A 20,548-nucleotide genomic window follows, 5' to 3' on the forward strand; every position below is an offset into this window, starting at 1 on the left:
AAAACTGTACAGTAACTCTAAGTTAATGTCCTTTGAACTATTTAAGGAATGCTATGCAACTCAACTGGCATTGAAAATAGCCTACCATGACATGTCAACAGTGCCAAATGGTTGTTCAAGACAACGTGCCTATCCTACATATTTTTTCATTAACAATTCAACACTTTGATTTTATTACACTGCGAGTTGCAATGGATTATGCTACTGATGTTTAACTCCTACATAAATCCTACAGATGTTTTGGATATCAAGAGTGTTTTGTTGTTTCTTTCAATGTTCTTTATGACTATGTCCCGGAACGTGGTCATTGCTGTTCATAAGCGACATGCATAGCATTGATTTCAGTAGTTTTTCTATAGCATCCAGTTAAAAGGTTTGCTACATTTAGTGCATTTACAGGCCCATGTCCAGGACCTGTGGATACTTCATGAGGTGATAATGGAATACTCAGGCAATACAATTGTCTTTATATTTTATACTCTCACTAACAGTAATAAACTCATGTTCTTTTGGGGCCCTCCTGTGGCAGAAACGTATTAGCGACCATTTAATCCCAGATACAGTGACCGCCCTAGACATTTCTGATAACAAAAAGCAAGTGTTATTTCTGTGAACAAGGCTGATAGGTAGGCCTACAAAGGGAAAAGGTGGGGAAGAAGAGAACACCGTACCACGTGATTTTCCAGTCCTGTTGTGTATTGGGTGGTTGGTGTTTGCAGTCTATAACAGTTGCCTAACCGTCGCTAGAGCAAGCAAAATGACGGCAATATTGTATATTTTGGAACTGTTCAACATCAAGAGTTTTTTGCTTTTTCTCTCAATTTTCCTCCTTGTGTTTGACTACATCAAAACCAAACCACCAAAGAATTTCCCTCCTGGACCGTGGTCATTGCCTTTTATCGGCGACGTGCATCACATTGACATCACTAAAATCCATCTACAGTTTGTCAAGGTAGGTGTAAATCAACCTATACTGTACGTGTGTGTGTGTGAGGCCATTCCATCTGCGCACAAAGCTGTGTTCGTTGCGCTTCACACGAAGTCTTAAGAGTTCTTTAAGTCATAGCGTGATTTATCAGGAAAGGGCTGCTAGAGAGCTCTGTGCGTGGCACAGACAAACTTAAATTTGCCCCTTGTCCTTAGGCTACTTCTCATTTAGGCTCTGGTATTTTGGGATTCACTGCGGGTGAGGGAGGACAGTGTGTTAGGCTAGGCCATTCAGAAATAATTCAGTGACATTTCATTCATTCACACTCACAACCCACAGGTTGGGTTACTTTTGAAATGTAAAAGGCTACAAATTAGGCCTATTTTACCATGTTGACAATGTAAGCTAATAAGTAACAATATAGCCGCAAGCGGCGATGACGGGCCCGAGCACGTAGGCCTACGGTTCCTTGTCCCATGACATTTGCCTTATTCACCCGGCAGCCAGAATGATGCTACAGGGTACACTTGCCATTACACCTCAGCCCAGCAAATGGTGGTAATGCACTCCGTTTGCAAACTGCCAAAAAAAGCTCACGGAAAAAAAGGGCTTGCTTGCGCATGGCCTTCCAGAGTTATGGGGAGGATTTTTTGATTTTCGAAGACATTTGCCCATCACAGCCGATCGAAGCCACAGCAAAGCCGCCAAACAGGAAGTGGGGTCTAGGGCTGGGCGATAAAACGATAGCAAAATATATCGGGATAGACATGTAATCGGGTCAATAAAAAATATGTTCAATAGAACATTCGATAATTAAAAGCAACACGTTACGTTACGTTGTCCATAAATAAATAGGCTAAATATTGCATTGTATCTAGTATGTGCAACTCTACCAGAGTAGGCTATAGGCCTACCTTAACACAGACTCTGATTGGGTCCTTGCCCCATGCACTCTCTCTCTCTCCCTCTCAACAGACACATCCATCCTCAGCATGCACATTTAATCCAAACATTCACAATCTTGCAAGACAACTGGCTAAATTGCTATTAAATCCGGTTAGCATCATTAGCACACTGCGCAAATTTGTTCAAAACTGTTGCATTCAAGTTGACTGCTAAATTCTTATCATCTCAATCCCGATGTAAATGCAAAAGTATTTTCCAAGACTCAAACAGGCCTGTCTCAAGGAGAAAAGTATTAACTTGAAAAACTTAAACACACGTGGGGAAACTGAATAGTCCAACCAGTAGACTATGATGACTAACCAATTAAGCTACTTTGTTTACAATATTTCCAGGCTTCAACCAGTGCTGCTTTTCATTCAGACTTAAAATAAAAGTGTTTAAATGTAACTTTTTTTCTTCTCTTCTCTGCTCTGGTGAGCATGGTGTGAATGCAAGTGTGTGTAATTTAATTAGAATTATAAGCTATATATATATATATATATGTACATATATATGTAGTTAATGTGCCAGCAGCTGCCTAAGCTATAATGCCATTTTCCTAATGCCTACCTTCGCTGCTTGCGACCCCTAATAATACAGATTACAATACAGATTATACTTTAATTGTTTGATTAAAAACACTATGCTGTGACATTGTGCATTTGCATTGACTTCAGTATTTGTATTGTGTCTTTGATATTGTATCTCTTCCAGTTTGCTGAAAAATATGGACGTATTTTTAGTGTCCGATTTTTTGGACCAAGGATGGTTGTTCTTAATGGACACAAGCTAGTGAGGGAAATGTATGTTCATCGAGGAGAAAACTTTGCTGATCGACCATCCTTACCTTTATTTGCTGATATCGTTGGAGACAAAGGTGATTTCCCCCACATGAGTATTAAGATCACTATTTTCATGTAAGGGATAATGTATAGAACGCCGGTCATTATGCATAAGTTCCGACAGGGCGAACCGGACCCTGAAGGGACTTATTTTGCTCTGAAGGGACTTATTTTCTCGATAATAACCAGCGTTCTATACATGATCCCGCTTGTTATACGACTACTTACCAAAACAAAAAAAATAAACTCTTTAAATAAATGTCTCTTAACATTTATTTATTACCGTTTCATCGTGGCTTTTGCTGCAAATAGTTGCTGCAACAGACGCTGAACTTAAATCAAAGTTCCAATGCAAGACGTGACCGGACTACTAGCGGAGTAATATGAAAGACGTGAATCAGAAGCACAAAACCTGTTGCCATTGACAGCTGTCATTATATGTTTCAGTGGTCATTACATGGTGTATATTTGACCGTAGAATGTTTGGAAATCCCATTCAAATCAATGGAGCGTTCTACAAGCATTGTGAAGAGCCGTATAATAATACTGTGTAATGATAATGTACAGTGGAGAAAATAAGTATTGAATGAATCAACATGTATTAGCCTATGTTTCAGCGGTCATTAAATGGTGTATATTTGACCGTAGAATGTTTGGAAATCCCATTCAAATCAATGGAGCGTTCTACAAGCATTGTGAAGAGCCGTATAATAATACTGTGTAATGATAATGATAATGAGAAAATAAGTATTGAATGAATCAACATGTTTTTCAGTAAGTATATGTCTAAAGAGGCTATTCACATTACATTTTCACCAGACATTACTATTAACTGAGGGAATCCTCAAGTATGAAGTATTTACAACATTTAAGTCCATAGGTAAAGTGTGTGTATAATAAAGTGGAATGACACAGGACAAAACGTATTGAAAACGCTAAGAAAAAGCAGTTCACCAAGGTGTACGAGGTACATTATCCCTCATCTGTGCAAATTAATATGAGATGGGTTTGTAAATGTTGATGGGCTATAAATAGGTTTTTCCTTAACAAGGTGTCATACTAGAAACATTTCATAATGGTTAAAGCAAAAAGCTCTCCTAAGACCTTCATAAGCTTATAGTTGCAAAGCATTAGCCTGTTGTATGTACAAGAACTGGTTTGTGATCCAATGATTCATTCATGTTGCTCAGTCTTTGTTTGTGTTGCACCTTCACCTAGTGTATTACGGGGTGTCTGTGCCACATTGAAGCCAAGTGTGAATTTCTCAGAGTTGAGAATTGTGGTTACCACTAGAATCACCATAATTTCATAACTACCAGAGCTGCTGTGGGCAGCCATCCTTAGATTTAAAACTCTATTCAATCATGGTCATTTATCATTTATTTGATAGATTGCATTTATGGTATTAATATATTCGGTAGCAAAATGAAATAACACCAAATGGCACATTTTAACAAGTTAATTTAAGCATTTGTCCATATTCATCCCCAATATAGCACACATGCTACTTTCATTTTTACTCCAATCATGGTTTTGTTGTAAGCAAGGCTAACTTGAGACAGCTTAAGGATGTCCATTTATAGCTAGAGGCTACATCATTCTAGCAAATGGTTCTATTTACCAGGAGATTCTTGCCACCCATCAGGATTATAAGGACTTCCAGCAAGACAACAATCCAAAGCATACAGCAAAGGAACTCTCAATTGGTTTCAAAGAAAGAAAATCAAGGTGTCATTCACGGCCCAGTCATTCCCCAAAAAGGCCCAGTCATTCACCTGACTTAAATACAATTGAACATTTTTTACGGAAGAAGCTAAACATCAAGGTTCACAAGAAAGCCCCCTAGAATCTTCAAGGTTTAAAGACGATCTGTTTAGATGAATGGGCCAAAATCACACCTGAGTACTGCAGCTGATTAGTTTCTTCATACAGGAAGTGTCTTGAAGCTGTCATTACAAACAATTAAATACATTTAAATTGCCGTGTTCAATCCTTTTTTTCTCCACGTCCACTTAATTACACATATCTTTATTTACGGACTTTAATGTTTGAATTTTTTATATGCGTGGATTTCTTGAGTTAATACCAAAGTCTGGTGAAAATGTCTTCTGGATATATTTACTGAAAAAAAAAATGTTGACTTGTTCAATACTTATTTCCCCCGTTGTATCATACTCAACTATATTCATGTTAAAGTACCGTTCTGTTATTATTAGGATTGTTTCTGTCTTATATTCTCTACTTAGGGGTGGTTGTGTCTAATGGATATCCTTGGAAACAGCAGAGAAGGTTTGCCCTTCACACCCTGAGAAATTTTGGATTGGGCAAGAGAAGCCTTGAGCCCTCCATTCTTCAAGAATGCAGATATCTAAATGAAGCAATCGCTAATGAACAAGGTGAGTGAGTAAGATCAATGGTTAAACCCTGTACAACTCACAGCTGAGGAGTGTATTACAGTTTTTCTCAGTCGCTTTGGTGCATTTCTCAAATCATTATTAACATTTGTACAACAGTTGCATTTCTCAAAACAAATGGAGCAAACTGCACTGCATAGTGTATTACCTACAAAAGCGTGTATCTTGCTCAAAATGCAAAATAAAGTATCTATCTACAGTATTTAAATGCTTTGTCTATGCCTCAAAAGCAAATATTTATATCAATGAAACTGTCAGTGCAATCAAAATTAGAAGTCCTGACGCCATTGTTTATGTCAAGATAGTCAAACTGTTTTGTCTTGTTGTCAATAAGACAGATTACTCTGTAAGTATTTTCTAATTAACAATGCACAAGGTAGCACTATTTTTTATTTCAAAACTACAAAGTTACACAGTGTTTACTGTTGACAGACATTGTGATAGTGTAAAGAAAACAAAGACTTTTACAGCATTATGCACATGAGAAATGACCCATATACAGTAAAACACCCCTTGATAAGAGCTGTGCACCACTGTGCATCATTCTATATCCTGATGTTTCTGTCTGTCAGGTCGCATATATTTATATACAGTACCCTCCAGAATTATTGGCACCTCTGCTAAAGTTGATTAAAAAACAGTATAAATAATCTGTTGGTGATTTATTGTAATCTCACAATGAAAAAAAATAGGAAAAATCCAACCTTGAAGGGAAACAAATGTATTTTGAGAAAAAGTAAAATCTCATAAAGAAATAAATATTTTTAACTCACAATTATTGGAACCCCTGCTTATAATACCTTCTTAATCCTCCCTTTGCCATTAAAACAGCTTGGAATATTCACCTATGACACCCCATAAAGTTGGAGAATACAAAGCAAGAGATTTAAGACCGTTGACCGTTCATCTGACAATAGACCACACTTCCAGACAAAGTCACTGTACCATTTAGTAACTCCTCCTATTTAACTGTAAATATAGGCAACAAGGTAGTTTGTAGACATTCCCCGACTTTCAAATGTCAACACACTTTCTTTTCATTTAAATTTAGTGTATTCTCTTGTCTTTCTGATGTTGAAAAATGACTAGAGGATTTAGCCTCTGTGTCCCCTTATTTTCATACCTTAGTGAAAAAGAAAGTCATGAACTACTTCTGAAAGTTCACAGACACTCTGATTAACTTAAATAAGTTGAAATTAGATAGGAAAATGCTTCTGTTAGGTTTTGTATATAAGATTGTTCTAGGGGTGCCAATAATTGTGAGCAACGTGTTTTCGTTAAAAATATTTATTTCTTTATGAGATTTTCTTTTCTCAGAATAAATTGTCTTCCCTTTAAGAGTGGATTTTGCCTCATTGTTTTCATACAATGAATGAGTACAATGAATTATTTTTTATACCTGTTTTTAGTCAACTTTACCCAAGGTGCCAATACTGGAGGGTACTGTATGCTAGACAGACTATGACAACTAGTTATGACAGCTAGATGAAATAAGACCAATTTGTTTTATGGGGCAGGACTATTCAGCAGGGAACCAGTATAGTGCATTTGACCAACAGGACATTAGCAATGGAAAATTAAAATGAAATGAAATGCAATGAAAATAAAAAAAAACAGCAGACACAGTTGCATGGATGTACTAAAGCATTGCTATTTGTTCAAGAAGGAGAAACTGGTTTAATGTGATAAGATGATATGGAGTTTGGACAAACAGTTTTGAGAATTTCAGTTCTGATCTGAGAAATGTGCCAAAGCAACTGAGAAAAACTGTAATTTTGTATTTGTTGAATTCAATAAATTCTCTTTAGTTTTGCATGCATACCCACAGTCTTTTTATTTTGGTGCTCCTAGGTAAATCCTTCGACCCACAATTTATCATTAACAATGCTGTGTCTAACATCATCTGCGTGCTGGTGTTTGGGGACCGCTTTGAGTACACTGATGATGACTTCCAGTCTCTCCTGAAGAACATCAATGAGGTCTTCTACTTAGAGGGAGGAATTTGGGCCCAGGTGATCCTCTCCTCGTACTGTCTGCTCTTTATATATCCAGAAAATGAAACATGGGCTGTCCATAGCCCAACATAGTGAAAATATGTTAAAAATGTTTTTCCTTGTGTATTCATAGTTGTACAACGTATTCCCATGGATAATGCGCAGAGTGCCTGGCCCACACAGGAAAATATTTTCTATTTGGAACGGAGTTATTGCCTTTGTAAAGAAAAAAATTGAAGACCACCAAGTAGACTTTGATCCTTCAAACTCTAGGGACTACATTGATTGTTTCCTTGGAGAAATGGCAAAGGTGAGTTAAATCATTCCAACTATTACAATGAGTATTATACATTAATATATATATATATATATATATATATATATATATATATATATATATATATATATATATATATATACACACATATACATACATACATACCGGTACATACAATTTTAAGTAAAGTTAAGAGATATAATGTGCTATTCCAACAAATAGTGGGATACAGATTTAGTCAAATTTCGTACCTGTATAGTCATCTCAACAATCACCTGAGAGATAATGCAATGCAATCATACGTAACATTCCTGATTTTAAGACCTCTCCCCCTCGGTGAAAAACTGTAAACCATCTCTCTCTCTCACACACATGTCTTCATCTCTCTATTTGCACAGCTATACAGCACTCTCCACACCCCTTTAAAGATGGGTAAAAATAAAATAATCTGTTGCCGTTTTAAATTTCAAAATCATCTGTTGCCATTTTGTCATTTCTTTTTGAGGGATATTCTTGTTAGAATAAATTTGCTACTCTTCAAGTTGTTCTTCATTGTTTTCACTATGAAACTAAGATAAAACGCCAAAAAAGGATGTGTTACCTCTTTTACTCATCTTTACCAGGGATTCTGTATGTATTCTTATCAACTCGTTATATGTAGACTTAAACATCTTCTCTGATGACACATTCCATTGTTCTTTTTCTTACCTTTCTGTCTTTACATTTCTCTTTCCTAAGTGGAAAGATGATGAAGCATCAGGCTTTAATGTGGAGAATTTGTGCTACTGCACTCTGGACCTGTTTATAGCGGGAACTGAAACCACATCTACTACCCTATACTGGGGGCTCCTGTACATGATCAAATACCCTGAGATACAGCGTGAGTATGTGTGTCATTCAACATATATGCACTTATTACCACCATGCACCAGGTAACTGGTTCGAATTCTACTCGGACCACTCTGATTTTGGCAGCCGTGTCCTACTAGTTAGGGAATCAGACTTGTGACCTCAGGGTGGCCAGCTTGACCCCAGAATGGTAAGCAAATTGTGGGTGGGGGACCTAATTGAACAGTGCTCTCCCATGTCCACATCCATTGCCCTTGATCAAGGCACCAAACCCCCAACTGCTCCCCAGCAATGGCTGCCCGCTGCTGCAGTTGATTGACTGAATCCCGATCTCTTCCCTAAGATCTAAGCCCTGAACCCTCAAAGACTTAACTGACATCTGACTGCCTTTGGATAACCCCGTGTTTCACGTCACAACACTATGAATTGTTAGTAATTCCCTTGAGTAAAGTCTGCTTAGATGACTCCTTACGGAAAGGGCACAGAAAAGGTGCGAGCGAGTATTATTTGCAGCAAAAGCCCTCATGCATTTCACAATTTCGCAGTGGGACAGCCCTAAGCCCTCATGAAGTTTGCGGGAAAGCGCATCAAAGTTTGTGAGTCCATGAGGGGAGAGATTTCAGCCTTTGTGTATTGCTCACTACCCTTATATTAGTGTGTGTCACTGCTCCTAGTGTGTGTGTGTTGTGTATTTGTTATTATAACCTTTATTTAACCAAGTTAGTCTCATTGAGATATATAATCTCTTTTTCAAGAGAGACCTGGCCAAGATAGCAGAACAATTAGCAACTTTCTAGTTACGGATAGGAAACTGCCCCCATCCCCCCTAAAACATCAATCATTGTCAATTGTGCATTTTTAGGCAAGGTGCAAGAGGAGATAGACCGAGTTGTTGGATCTTCACGTCAGCCCTCTGTGGCTGACAGGGAGAACATGCCTTACACTGATGCTGTTATTCACGAGACACAGAGATGTGGCAACATTCTTCCATTGAACCTTGCCAGACAGACCACCAAAGACACCCAAGTTGATGACTTCATCATTCCCAAGGTGATTTTGGCACATTGAACTGCACTTTAAACATTGTATCCTGCCAGAAAATCGGCTTTTTCTTTTGAGGCGAGATTTATCTTGAACTTGGTGAATAGAATAATTGACAAAGTGCTCTCTAGAATTGTTTAGTTGTCATTATCTTTTGTGTTCCTCAGGGCACAATGGTGCTGGGCAGCCTGACCTCTGTTCTATTCGATGAGACGGAATGGGAGACCCCTCACACCTTCAACCCAGGACACTTCCTGGATGGAGAGGGGAAGTTCAGGAAGAGGGAGGCCTTCCTGCCTTTTTCTATTGGTGTGTGTTTAGTTTTGAACGTGTCATAAATAAGACTGAAACCGTTACTGTAATAATCAATACACATGAGCTCATGCTATTATTTTTTTATGTCAACTAGGCAGCTGTTGAGTTATGTTATTGTGTTCCCAAGCCTGTTTTTTTATTGTTTTCTGTGTGATTTTGTCAGGGAAGAGAGTGTGCCTGGGAGAGCAGCTGGCCAGAATGGAGCTGTTCCTGTTCTTCACCTCGCTGCTCCAGCGGTTCTCCTTCTCAGCACCACAGGGCGTAGAACCCAGTCTGGTGTTTCGAATGGGAGCCACTCACTGCCCTCAACCCTATCAACTCTGTGCTGTTCCTCGCTGAGAGCATTTATATAAACTCTTTGAAATCTTAATCTTACCTGTAGTTTTTTAATTATATTTGTAGTGAAGTAATACACATATTCAACTCTGTACACTTAAGTGACACAATCAGACATAACCTGAAACTGTTCTACTGTTCCATGTAGAATAGTGAAGAATTTTGCAGCATGCAATGCATTTATTTAGTATAGAACAGTAAAAGACCATGCCTCATACCTACTTCAATGGATACTATTTGAGTGCTCAGACAATGTGAATAAACTTCCCATGCAATAACTGCCCATTTCTTTTTTGGAGCCCTTAACACAGCTTAGGCTACCTGCACTCCTTCCCCTTCCATTTTCTCCCTTCACAGCATCGGCACACAACAGCATACTGTGTTTACATGAAGGGTGCCCTGTTCTGCCCCGTCTTTTACTTTAAAACAGTCTGTTATCCAATTCACTTTTGTGATATTCAGTGAATTGCTCCACACATACTCTAACTGTCAGTTTAAAAAAAACCTAGATGTACACAGCCCTGCTAGGTAAACTGGATGAAAAGACACAGTGGCGTCAACCATACCATAGAACTCCACCAACATGTTGCTTCAGTAACATGGTGGGGAGAGGTGTTTTGATTGGCTGTTGAGCTCGTTTATCAAACCCCTCAGACAAGAATCTCAGGAGGGTATTCCAGAAAGGAGGTTTAACAAACACTGAGATAAAACTTAACCCCTGGGTTGTCTGAACCTGTGACGACTAAACCCGAGCTGTCGGTTCCAAAACACTGGTTACCAGTTAGTTCAATCAACCCTGTGTTAGTTAATAGATAAAAATTTTTATCCTTATGACCATCAGGGAACGTTCCCTTAAGGTATAGTTTCGTGCAACTATTAGGAAATCTTTAGGGAATGTTCCCCGAAGGGGTAACACTTTATAATAACTATACACAATTGATCATTTATTAAGCCTTTGTTACTTATTAGTTAATGGTTTGTTCATCATTAGTAATTTCTTGTTCATACATAATTTATCATCAGTAAAGCACAATTATAAATGGTTTGTTCATAGTAAATAAGCCTATCCAAAAAATATGTTTGTAAGTACATGATTTATACTTAATAAGTAATAACAGTGAAAGCCAGGAATCGAACCCCCAACTTTTCAGGTTACTCGCATGCTAGTCCAGCTCCTTATCTACTACACTACCTTGGCCCAAATAGAAACCCCTACAACTATGCAAGAGTTTCTGTTTTCTTGTACTACTGTTATTAAACATCTGTAAACTATTTTTAAATGCTGTATTCTTTTGTAAAGCATTATTCCTACATTGATTCTCATCTGTAAATCATGTTTACAGTACATACAGTTAAAAATGGTTTGTTCATAGTAAACACGCATATCTATATTATATTTATAAATTGACTGTTGTAATACCACTGGGCAGAGGTAGTGTAGTGGATAGGGAGCCAGGTTAACATGCAGTAACCCATGAAGTTGGGGGTTCAAACCCCAGCATCCACCAATGTGGCCTTGCCCTTTAATTTAATTGACATGTGTAAGTCGCTTTGGGTGAAAGTGTCAGCTAAATGAATAAATGCAAGTGTAAACTTTATAACTCATTTGTAAATGTGTTGCAAGGCATAAAACGTCCTCACTTTAGATGAGCTCACAAAATATCATTAACTAACCATTTGTAACTCCTGAGTTAATTATTAATTATAGTATTAGGAAGTGGTTTATAAAATATGTATCCTCACCCTAACTAATCATTAGTGCATGTGTATGTAACAACTGTTAAATAATGGAAATATTACTTAATCAAACACATATTATTGCATCATTTATTAAGTATTAACAATAATGTATAAACATATTTAAGATATAGGCTTATTTACTATGAACAAACTATTTATAACTGTGTGAACAAATGCTTTACTGATGATAAATAAGAAATTACTAATGAAGAACAAACCATTAACTAATAAGTAACAAAGGCTTAATAAATGATGAATTGTGTGTAGTTATTATAAAGTGTTACCTATGTTTTTTTTTTTCAGTTCGCTGAAAAATATGGGATTATTTTCAGTCTTTGACTTGGACCCCGGATGGTTGTCTTCAATGGTCACAAAGTAGTGAGAGAAGCATATGTCAAGCAAGGAGAAAACTTTGCTGACCCATCCTACCCTTGTTCTTTGATAGTATAGGAAACAAAGGTGACTTTGATCAAAGTAAACACAGATGATCAGTATAATTTAAGCAGTTGTAATAACGTACCACACTCATCATCACTGCAAAATACTGTTGAATCCTGTTACTACTATTTAAAGTGTCTCTGTCAGGGTACTCTGCTTAGGGCTGGTTGCATCTATGGACATCTTTGGAAACAGCAGAGAAGGTTTGCCCTTCACACCCTGAGGAATTTTGGATTGGGCAAGAGAAGCACACATTTGTGTGCTTTATTTCTATTTGTATGATGAACAGTCTATTCATATTCACTTTTAAACAATCATTCATATATATATATGAATATATATATATATATATATATATATATATATATATATATATATATATATATATATATATATATATATATATATATATATATGTATATATATATATATATAGGGGGCTAAGCTTTCCATAGTGACTGTATGGATCATTTTTGTTTTGAGTTGTAATGTTTTTTTTTCCCTTTTATTTCCTTCCCTCATAAATTATTGTCAGGAAGCCAATAAAATGATCATGTTTTAATGTATATTACCAAACTGGGTTTAAGTGGGGTTATAGATGTTAGTTGGATTATAGATAAATTAGGCCAATATAAAATCATGAATTACTGTACAATCGTTCAGAAAACATTACTTTATGCTTTTCAGTTGGGGCGCCAAAACGAGTTTCAAGCCGGGGCCAGATGATAATGAAAATGCTACCATAGGTTACTAAATCAGAAAATAAAGTATGACTTATGGATATCACACTTTTTGAAAAGGAAAATAGATGAAGGCAGTGACTAACAGGCAAGGCTAGAGTTGGAGAAGTTCTGTCCTGTTGCTGTAAAGGAGACACGGGAGTGCCTGTCGCTGACTAACATAATAGGCTCACAGGTAAACAGCATGTCATTTTCTCAGCAAAATCCAGGCAGATGTGCGATGACAAGACTGTATGGCTGGAGAATCAGACACCATCGGAACACCTAATGATTAGAAGTCCTGAACTTTGAGAAGAAATGTTAAGGGATTATACTATCTGTACACACATTAGATATCCTGTCCAGCCCAGGCCAGATACTGAAAAATGTTGTACTGACAAAACCAAAGACAGTGCCCCCTTGTGGATTAGGTGCATTCATAACAGTGTAGCCTCTGTTCTAACCCCATACAAGACCTACGCCACTCTCTTCTTCAACCGATGATTTTCTCTGCACATTGCACTATTTTCTGCAGCTTACACTTGCAAGTGTAAATACAGAGTTGAACCAAACAGAGAATGGAGGTTGTGATGATAGAGCTAGATCAGCAGCAGTGCTTGGCAGCCCAAATGTCTAGAGTTTGGTCTCAGGAAATACAACTGCTGCTGGGCCTTTTTCATAATTGCAGTACTCTGTCTTTCCCATCCACAGTCTAATCAGCCCCATGGGCCAGTGTGGGTGATTTGTAGTAGAATGATTGTCAGGTGCAGTCATTTCAGTTTGCTCAATGCCATCTTGTGTCTTCAAATGTAGTTCCTAAAAGTGCACAAAAACACAGAAATCCATTGTCCATTGCAATGATATATAGACCTAGGCCTATTTAATCGATAGAATTAGAACATGTTCTGTGTGATAGAATGTTCTCTGAGGACAGATCTCTTCAGTTTGGACCCCTTAGGCTCAGGGCATTCTTAAATTGGGGTGGCGCCAAAAAGATGGAAGGGGTCATGAAATGATTTTCAGTCTGAATTAAAGTTTTGTTTGAAGTAGTTTAACAAGTTTTAAAATGTAAAATAGGATATTCAGTTTCAACTTTCAACACAGATTCTACTCAGAACAAGCCAACAGATTAGCTTGAGGCACACTAACCTATAACAAACCCCAGACCAATGTAAGTAGGCCTACCAGTTGAATTTCAACAGGGTCCACAATAGTCCATGTAAATATGAAAGTAGACACATGAGAGAGAGAGAAACAAACAGCCAGGCTAACAGCCAAAACCAAAGACTTTAGAGCAGAGTAGGCTACTGGCCCAAACATGACCTGAGGAGATTCTTCCATCTATTGGTCACTACTGCATTATAAGAGCTAGCCTATTCAATGATGTCGCAGTTTAGTTAATTTGATAGGGAGGTAATTCTTGGGAGGTGAGCCTACATAGAGAAAACTCAATCTAATACATTATAAGAAAACAGTAGCCTACTTCGTTTCTGTTCATTTGGTAGCCTGCTCTTTGGTCTACGCCTAAATTCATCATCACTTAAGCCAATTTAGAATTCCAAGTTTTGATTTCAATAAAGAGTATTAGTAATCTCTGCTGTAGGCAAAAACTAAAATATTAGGTCTATCAATCCAGTTGCTTATGGGTTCTTTTATGCAATTTAACACTGAACAAATGGGGGGAGGTGCTGTGGAGGTGGCAAAATTGTTAGAGGTAATGAAAAACAAAAAATATTCATGCTGTCTGTCGCTCTGTCCAATCCTATAAAAGTGATGCTATGCAGGCTAATTTAAATTTAGTAGCCTTTATACCTTAACATAGGCTTCGTCCAGGGAATTATTATATATAAAAGTCCCCGAAGGTTTGAAAATGATCACATTTTGCAGAAATCGTTTGTATAAAAACTGAAGACGTTGCTAAGGAAAGTTAAACAAAGACACACAAACTTGCTTAAAGTGACATCTTAAGGAGCCTCTCCTGGCATAGTCTCTGTCCATTTGACCAATGAAACGCGAGCATGGTGGGATTTCATCCTAGATAGGTAGTTTGAGAGTGCCGCCCATGACTACAAGGCGAGACGTCCAACGAAAAGGTTTGGCGCAGCGTTGGAGTGCAGTCCATCAGATGGTGATGTTAAATTTCAGTTTTTTCCATAGGTGTTGCATGCCATTAATTCACACTGGTCTGCAGAAATCAGTTGTCATTTCTATGATCTCTTTTAGCGAACTGCTGCTGAATTAGCAAGCCAGTTAACATTAGCTTGCTATGATATCACTAGCTGACTAGCTAACTTGGCGGTCACTGAAAATTGATTATAACTTGGCTTTTCAAGCTAGCTAATAAGCTAGCTTAGAGATGCGGTCAGTTGGAAAGAGCATCCTTGTGAGGAAACATAGCTGACACTGTCAGCAATAAGAGATAATATTGGCAATCGATGGCAATAACAAACAAAAGTATTATAAACCCGTATAAGTATTTGTAGAACTTAAGTAACGTTAACGTTAACTCATCTGATGTTAAGTTACAGATTTGGAACAAGGGTGGGGTAAAAATTAAACGTAAAACATCTTTGTTATCTTAATCCCGTTAACCGTCACTGGGTGTTCAACAGATGTTCGTGTTCATACTGTCAATGTTATTTCTTATTATACTATTTTTGTAACGTTACTGGTTTTTCGAGTACATTGGTGATGTGCGCTCGCCAGACGCCGTCCCGCAACCGCACTATTTTATTAGCTATCAAAGAATAGCACTGCCCCGAAGTCACATGAAGCTACCCACGTCCCATATCGATATCCTGACATCAAAGCGCTTTTATGATTTGACAGGGTCATAGGTAGGTTACCGATAAGTAATTTGTCAAAACTGACAACAGTATGAAAAAACAATAACACACAAATGTACTGTATTGGCAATGTAGTCATTCAAACAGTTTTGTGCCTGGCTCAACACTCAACAGTGAACGTTGCATCTTTGTAATCTGTGACAAAATTCAAGGGGTGTTTTTGTCGACGCAGAGTGTCTCTTAAGGCAAAAGAGGATCAGCCTAATTCTGTCTGACATGTTATAACTAATTCATTGGTGCACAAACTGCAGCCCCCTTTTGCTTTTGGGATAAGTGCTCTCCACCTACTGTTTCCAAAATAGCACTAAATGGGAGAGAAGTAGCCTGTGTGGATTGGACTGGCTCTTCTGTGGCCCTGTGTTTGATTTGAATATGGTTGGACTGTTCACTATAAGTATGGAGAAAACCCACAGTGAATTAGTTGAGTCTACACAGGATTGCATCCACTGAAAACAAACTGGCATGCTTCTACTAGGAAGACCGGATTCTCCATGTAGTTGCAGTATGAGCAACAGACCATTCTACAGAATGCACAGAAATTATATTTAAACAATTTGAAGTGTTATTTGAATATAAAACAGGCCCATGTCCCTGTAGTCTTTGTCCTTGGACCAGCGGCTTGTGCAGGTGGTGGAAATGTCGCTGTCTCGGCGGGTAATCACGGCATGTGCTTCTCTGGCTGTGTGTATAATTAATCACATGCCAAGTAGATGGATATGTTGTTCAGGTTTCCATACAGTTTGTTCCACTAGATGTGACTATTGCCTCAAAATAAATATGCATTAATGCTTTTTGAGCTGCTTGATTTTAAAATCCATACAATTTAGCTTGTCTCTCTTAATGTCCCATAGCCTAAAGTTCATAATCTTGACTTGCTGATTAAAATGTCTGGTTTCTACGAACCAGGGACTCCTTTCTATATTACAGAGTAATCAGTGTGTGTTGACTTGCACTTGTAGGTGCAGCAGGGTTGGAAATTAACTTTTTAAAATGTGAACTACCAACCACTGACAGACAAGTGGTCAAAAAAATCCACTCAATAGTAAATAATTGTTTTGTGTCCGTAATCCGCCAGTCACTTTCACATTGTACCAGCATTTGGCTAATGGTTTTTACCAATGTCGTAGGGCTGTGCCCTATGATCAACAATATGAAAACAACACAACACAACACAATATAATGATTATTTTGCTGCATTCAGTTTCATAACAATGCTCTCGTTTTGCCTTGAGTTGTCGTGTGCATTATCTTTTTACATGTATTTGTTACCTGTTGGATTAGTTCCAAAATCACTGTGTAATCGTATTTAATAATCATGATCTCAATATTGAACAAAATAGTGATAAAATATTTTTATCATAATCGAGCAGCCCTACAGTATCAGTCTTTATATAGGTGATTATATGGGTTATTTTCTTATATTAAAATTCAGTTATTTTATTATATGAAGTTTCAGTTAAGAGTGGCAGCTAGGACCTGATTTGTGCCTAGTGTACCTTTGTCTAAATGTTGCTAATCGCACTCTGAAGATAATTTTTCGATTGATTGTCTGTTTACAGCCCCAGTATGAGGGATCAGTCTTTCCAGGACCATGGAGAAATATGAGAAGGTGAAGAAAATCGGAGAGGGCTCTTTCGGGAAGGCGTACCTTGTCAAGTCCAGGGAAGATGCCCGGCAGTACGTCATCAAGGAGATTGGCATCTCCCAGGTGAGGAGTTGTGAGGGAAATGGGGGTGGAGGGTGGGGTATGGGGAGTATAGCTGTCTAGGGAACACAACTGTCAGCCAATACAAACATTTCCGATGGACCGTCACCTGTATTGTAGCGGCTATTGTTTAGCGTAACTGTTTACACGGACCCGGTTGGGTGTTGCACTTAGTGAATGAGCATATTATGATGGATTTATGTGTGTGTGTCAAAGTTGAATAAAGAGTTTTTCTTGTTTGCCATAAACAACATATTTAGTGTTAGAGTGAACATGAAAGGAGCAGAATGCCATTACACTGATGCGCCACCAGAAATAAATGACTATTTTGTGGCATAATAGTCCACTGGCACCCTGAAGCTGTCACGTGTGGAGTTGCTCCAGCAAAAGATGACTGGAGGGCTGACTGCACCGGTGAGGTTCAGGGGCTTGCACTCTGTCATCTTCTCTCTTTTCCCAAAGTTATTCCTCCTTTACCCCGCCATCATTTTTTACAGATGTCAAATAAAGAACGGCAGGAGTCACGAAAGGAGGTGGCAGTCCTGGCCAACATGAGTCACCCAAACATCGTCCAGTATAAGGAGTCCTTTGAAGGTAAAGCCACTTGTTCCTAATCATTTTTGCAACATCTCTGGTATTTACTCTATTTCGCTGTCTGTCGTTTAATTCAACATTCAGCATTATGTCATGTGATCATGCATGCAAATAAAATGAATTACGATATGATGTTGGAAAAACCAACTGCATACTGTATAAAAGTGTCTGTGGGTGTGTATAGCCTGATCACCAGTATCATTACCAAGCCAGTCGTGCATGCACATTGCACATCCTACATGCTTAAATGATTTTTCTGCTGCTCATATTCCCCCTGATAAATAGGGTATGGTGGTTAATGACTTTCCTTCTTGGTCCTCTCTACGAAATCAAAGTGATGTATGATTACCTGACTGATTGCCAGTGTGTGTGTGTGTGTGTGTGTGTGTGTGTGCGCGCGTACATGTTGAAGACACTCTGTGATTGAATGAACAGGAGGAAATGGATCTCTTAATTAAATTGAGGAGGAAGGCCTGTCTGTTTGTCCTGTTCCTACCGATGATGTCTCACAGAGTCACCATTACTTATGTGACTTCGAAGATGGAGATGGAGAGACATCTAATGGCGTACTGATGTTGTTTTCTCATAAATGCCATGCCTAATTACCCTTAATGGGCTGTAACAGACCTGACTGTAGAAGCGGGCCTAACATCATGGTACCGCAGAGTGACCAAAATAGTCTCTTCGTGTCTGACAGTCTGTTTCACTTTGTGTTGTTAACCCAGGTGTGGGTTTTTGAACATTCTAACAAAAGATTCTGTTCTGCAACAGTTCAAGGTTCTAAAATGCTATGTTGTATTCAATGAACCCAGATATAAGGTGTGACGGTACACCTTTAAGGGTTAATGTTGATATCTGCTTTCTGTGTTGGTCTCTACTACTTACTCCACAAACTCCATTTCTGCCTTTCTTCTTGCCTCGACCTCCAATCCACCCAACCCCCACACCCCTCTCTTTTTTCTGCTTTACTCACCCAAACCATCTTTTTCTTCCTGCTCTCCAGAGAGCGGTTGCTTGTACATAGTGATGGACTACTGTGAGGGAGGAGACCTGTTTAAGAAGATTAACTCTCAGAAAGGGGTTCTCTTTCCGGAGGAGCAGGTACAAGCCACCCCTTCTGAAATAATGGTAGAATTTTGGGTTTGGAAACCATTTTTATGTTTTGAGACGCAGAAGGGCAAAAATAAACATATTGAATAGAACAGTGGTTCTCAAACTTTTCACAGAGTACCACCTCAGGAAACAATTGGTTCTCCAAGTACCACCGTTTTGGCCGACATTAAAGTATAGTAGCGTACAGTAGGCCAATTTAGTTACTGTACATATTTTGCATTATTATTTTACTACTGCTTTGCATTTTTTATTTTATTTTTTGCTACTTTAAATTTAACTTCAGGGTTAAATCACATGGTTAAGGATTGTTTATTATTTTGATATAATTTGGAGTGATTATGAAAAAACATCTCTGAGACTCCCTGAGTAACATTAAAGAGAGTCCCACAATTTGAGAACCAGTAACTACATAATTGTTTCCCCACTCACCCTTCACACATATCAGTATCTGTGTACACACACACACACACACACATACACACATACAGTCTCACACACACACGTCAGTACATATTTTGAGCAGAGACCAGCCATTCTTGCTCAGCAGAGCCTTACATATGTTAATGGGCTGCAGATTGCAGTTCTAAAGGTGACTTTGGGCCATTCTAAATCAAATTGATTTTTATTACATTACTCCCAAGATACTGGACTGGTTTGTGCAGATCTGCCTGGCTCTGAAACATGTGCATGACCGCAAGATCCTCCACCGGGACATCAAGTCACAGGTAAGCCACTGAAGGCAGACGATTCACCTGTGTTGTGTTCCGTGTGAAATATGCATCTTACCCGGATTCAGAAAGTAAAAGTCCTGTCAAATGGGGTATTTAAAGTGGTATATCGCAAAATCACAGGAATTTGTTGCTTCTCAACCGCGGTAGGAAAATACTGTACCGGTCCATACCGTCCCAGCCCTACACAGGCAAAAAGAAGACATGATTGGACCTTTGCTTTCTGAAGCCGGGGTTGTCCACCTCTGTATTTTACATCAACCAGGATTCAGGATGGGTGTATAAAACTGTATTTTGGGTCATCCTGAAAAACAAATGCCGTCATTCAATCTTTTTCAGTGAAACTACACTTATTCTCATATATCAGTGTGGATGTAGTTAACTGTAAAAGCAATGATGATTAAATGATGTATAATAAATAGATATTTAGCTACTCAAAGTACTGACTTAAACAGAAAACACATTTTACGTAAATGTCTTTGACTTCACCTCAAATTGTTTTTGGTTATGAAGATATCTGAGTATGATCTATCGTGTGTGTGTTTTGCTTTCACAGAACATCTTTTTGACCAAAGATGGAACAGTACAGTTGGGGGATTTTGGGATCGCCAGGGTTCTGAACAGGTTGGTAGCTGCCTTCATGACACAGAACCTTACAGGGGGACTACACCTGGCGCATAACTGAAGCGTTCCGTTTGCATTGTGTTTGCTGCAACAATTAGCT

The 20,548-nt window shown here is 38.3% G+C and overlaps 2 protein-coding genes across 5 annotated transcripts in view; both read left to right on the top strand.

The window, feature by feature from the left end:
- LOC125300137 (cytochrome P450 2J2-like) overlaps nt 1–10,219 on the top strand; it is a 36,875-nt gene extending 26,656 nt beyond the window's left edge. Inside the window, exons 1-9 of the mRNA XM_048251731.1 lie at nt 626–952; nt 2,588–2,750; nt 4,962–5,111; nt 6,981–7,141; nt 7,257–7,433; nt 8,139–8,280; nt 9,112–9,299; nt 9,458–9,599; nt 9,769–10,219. Coding sequence (XP_048107688.1) covers nt 758–952; nt 2,588–2,750; nt 4,962–5,111; nt 6,981–7,141; nt 7,257–7,433; nt 8,139–8,280; nt 9,112–9,299; nt 9,458–9,599; nt 9,769–9,944 — 1,494 coding nt within the window. The 5' untranslated portion in view covers nt 626–757 and the 3' untranslated portion in view covers nt 9,945–10,219. Of the gene's footprint in view, nt 953–2,587; nt 2,751–4,961; nt 5,112–6,980; nt 7,142–7,256; nt 7,434–8,138; nt 8,281–9,111; nt 9,300–9,457; nt 9,600–9,768 lie in introns of the transcript that reaches the window.
- A 4,642-nt stretch (nt 10,220–14,861) lies between these two features.
- Nucleotides 14,862–20,548, top strand: part of nek1 (NIMA-related kinase 1) — a 32,789-nt gene continuing 27,102 nt past the window's right edge. For 2 of the 4 annotated variants that reach the window (XM_048252151.1, XM_048252153.1), the window contains exons 1-6: nt 14,862–14,966; nt 17,244–17,392; nt 17,887–17,983; nt 18,987–19,084; nt 19,738–19,821; nt 20,381–20,448. In XM_048252151.1, the coding sequence (XP_048108108.1) occupies nt 17,276–17,392; nt 17,887–17,983; nt 18,987–19,084; nt 19,738–19,821; nt 20,381–20,448 (464 nt within the window). In that variant the 5' untranslated portion in view covers nt 14,862–14,966; nt 17,244–17,275. The remainder of the gene's footprint in view (nt 14,967–17,243; nt 17,393–17,886; nt 17,984–18,986; nt 19,085–19,737; nt 19,822–20,380; nt 20,449–20,548) is intronic. The other 2 variants (XM_048252152.1, XM_048252155.1) reach the window with 2 other exon arrangements.

This window comes from Alosa alosa, chromosome 9 (assembly GCF_017589495.1).
Source record: "Alosa alosa isolate M-15738 ecotype Scorff River chromosome 9, AALO_Geno_1.1, whole genome shotgun sequence".
NCBI classification, from domain to species: domain Eukaryota; kingdom Metazoa; phylum Chordata; class Actinopteri; order Clupeiformes; family Clupeidae; genus Alosa; species Alosa alosa.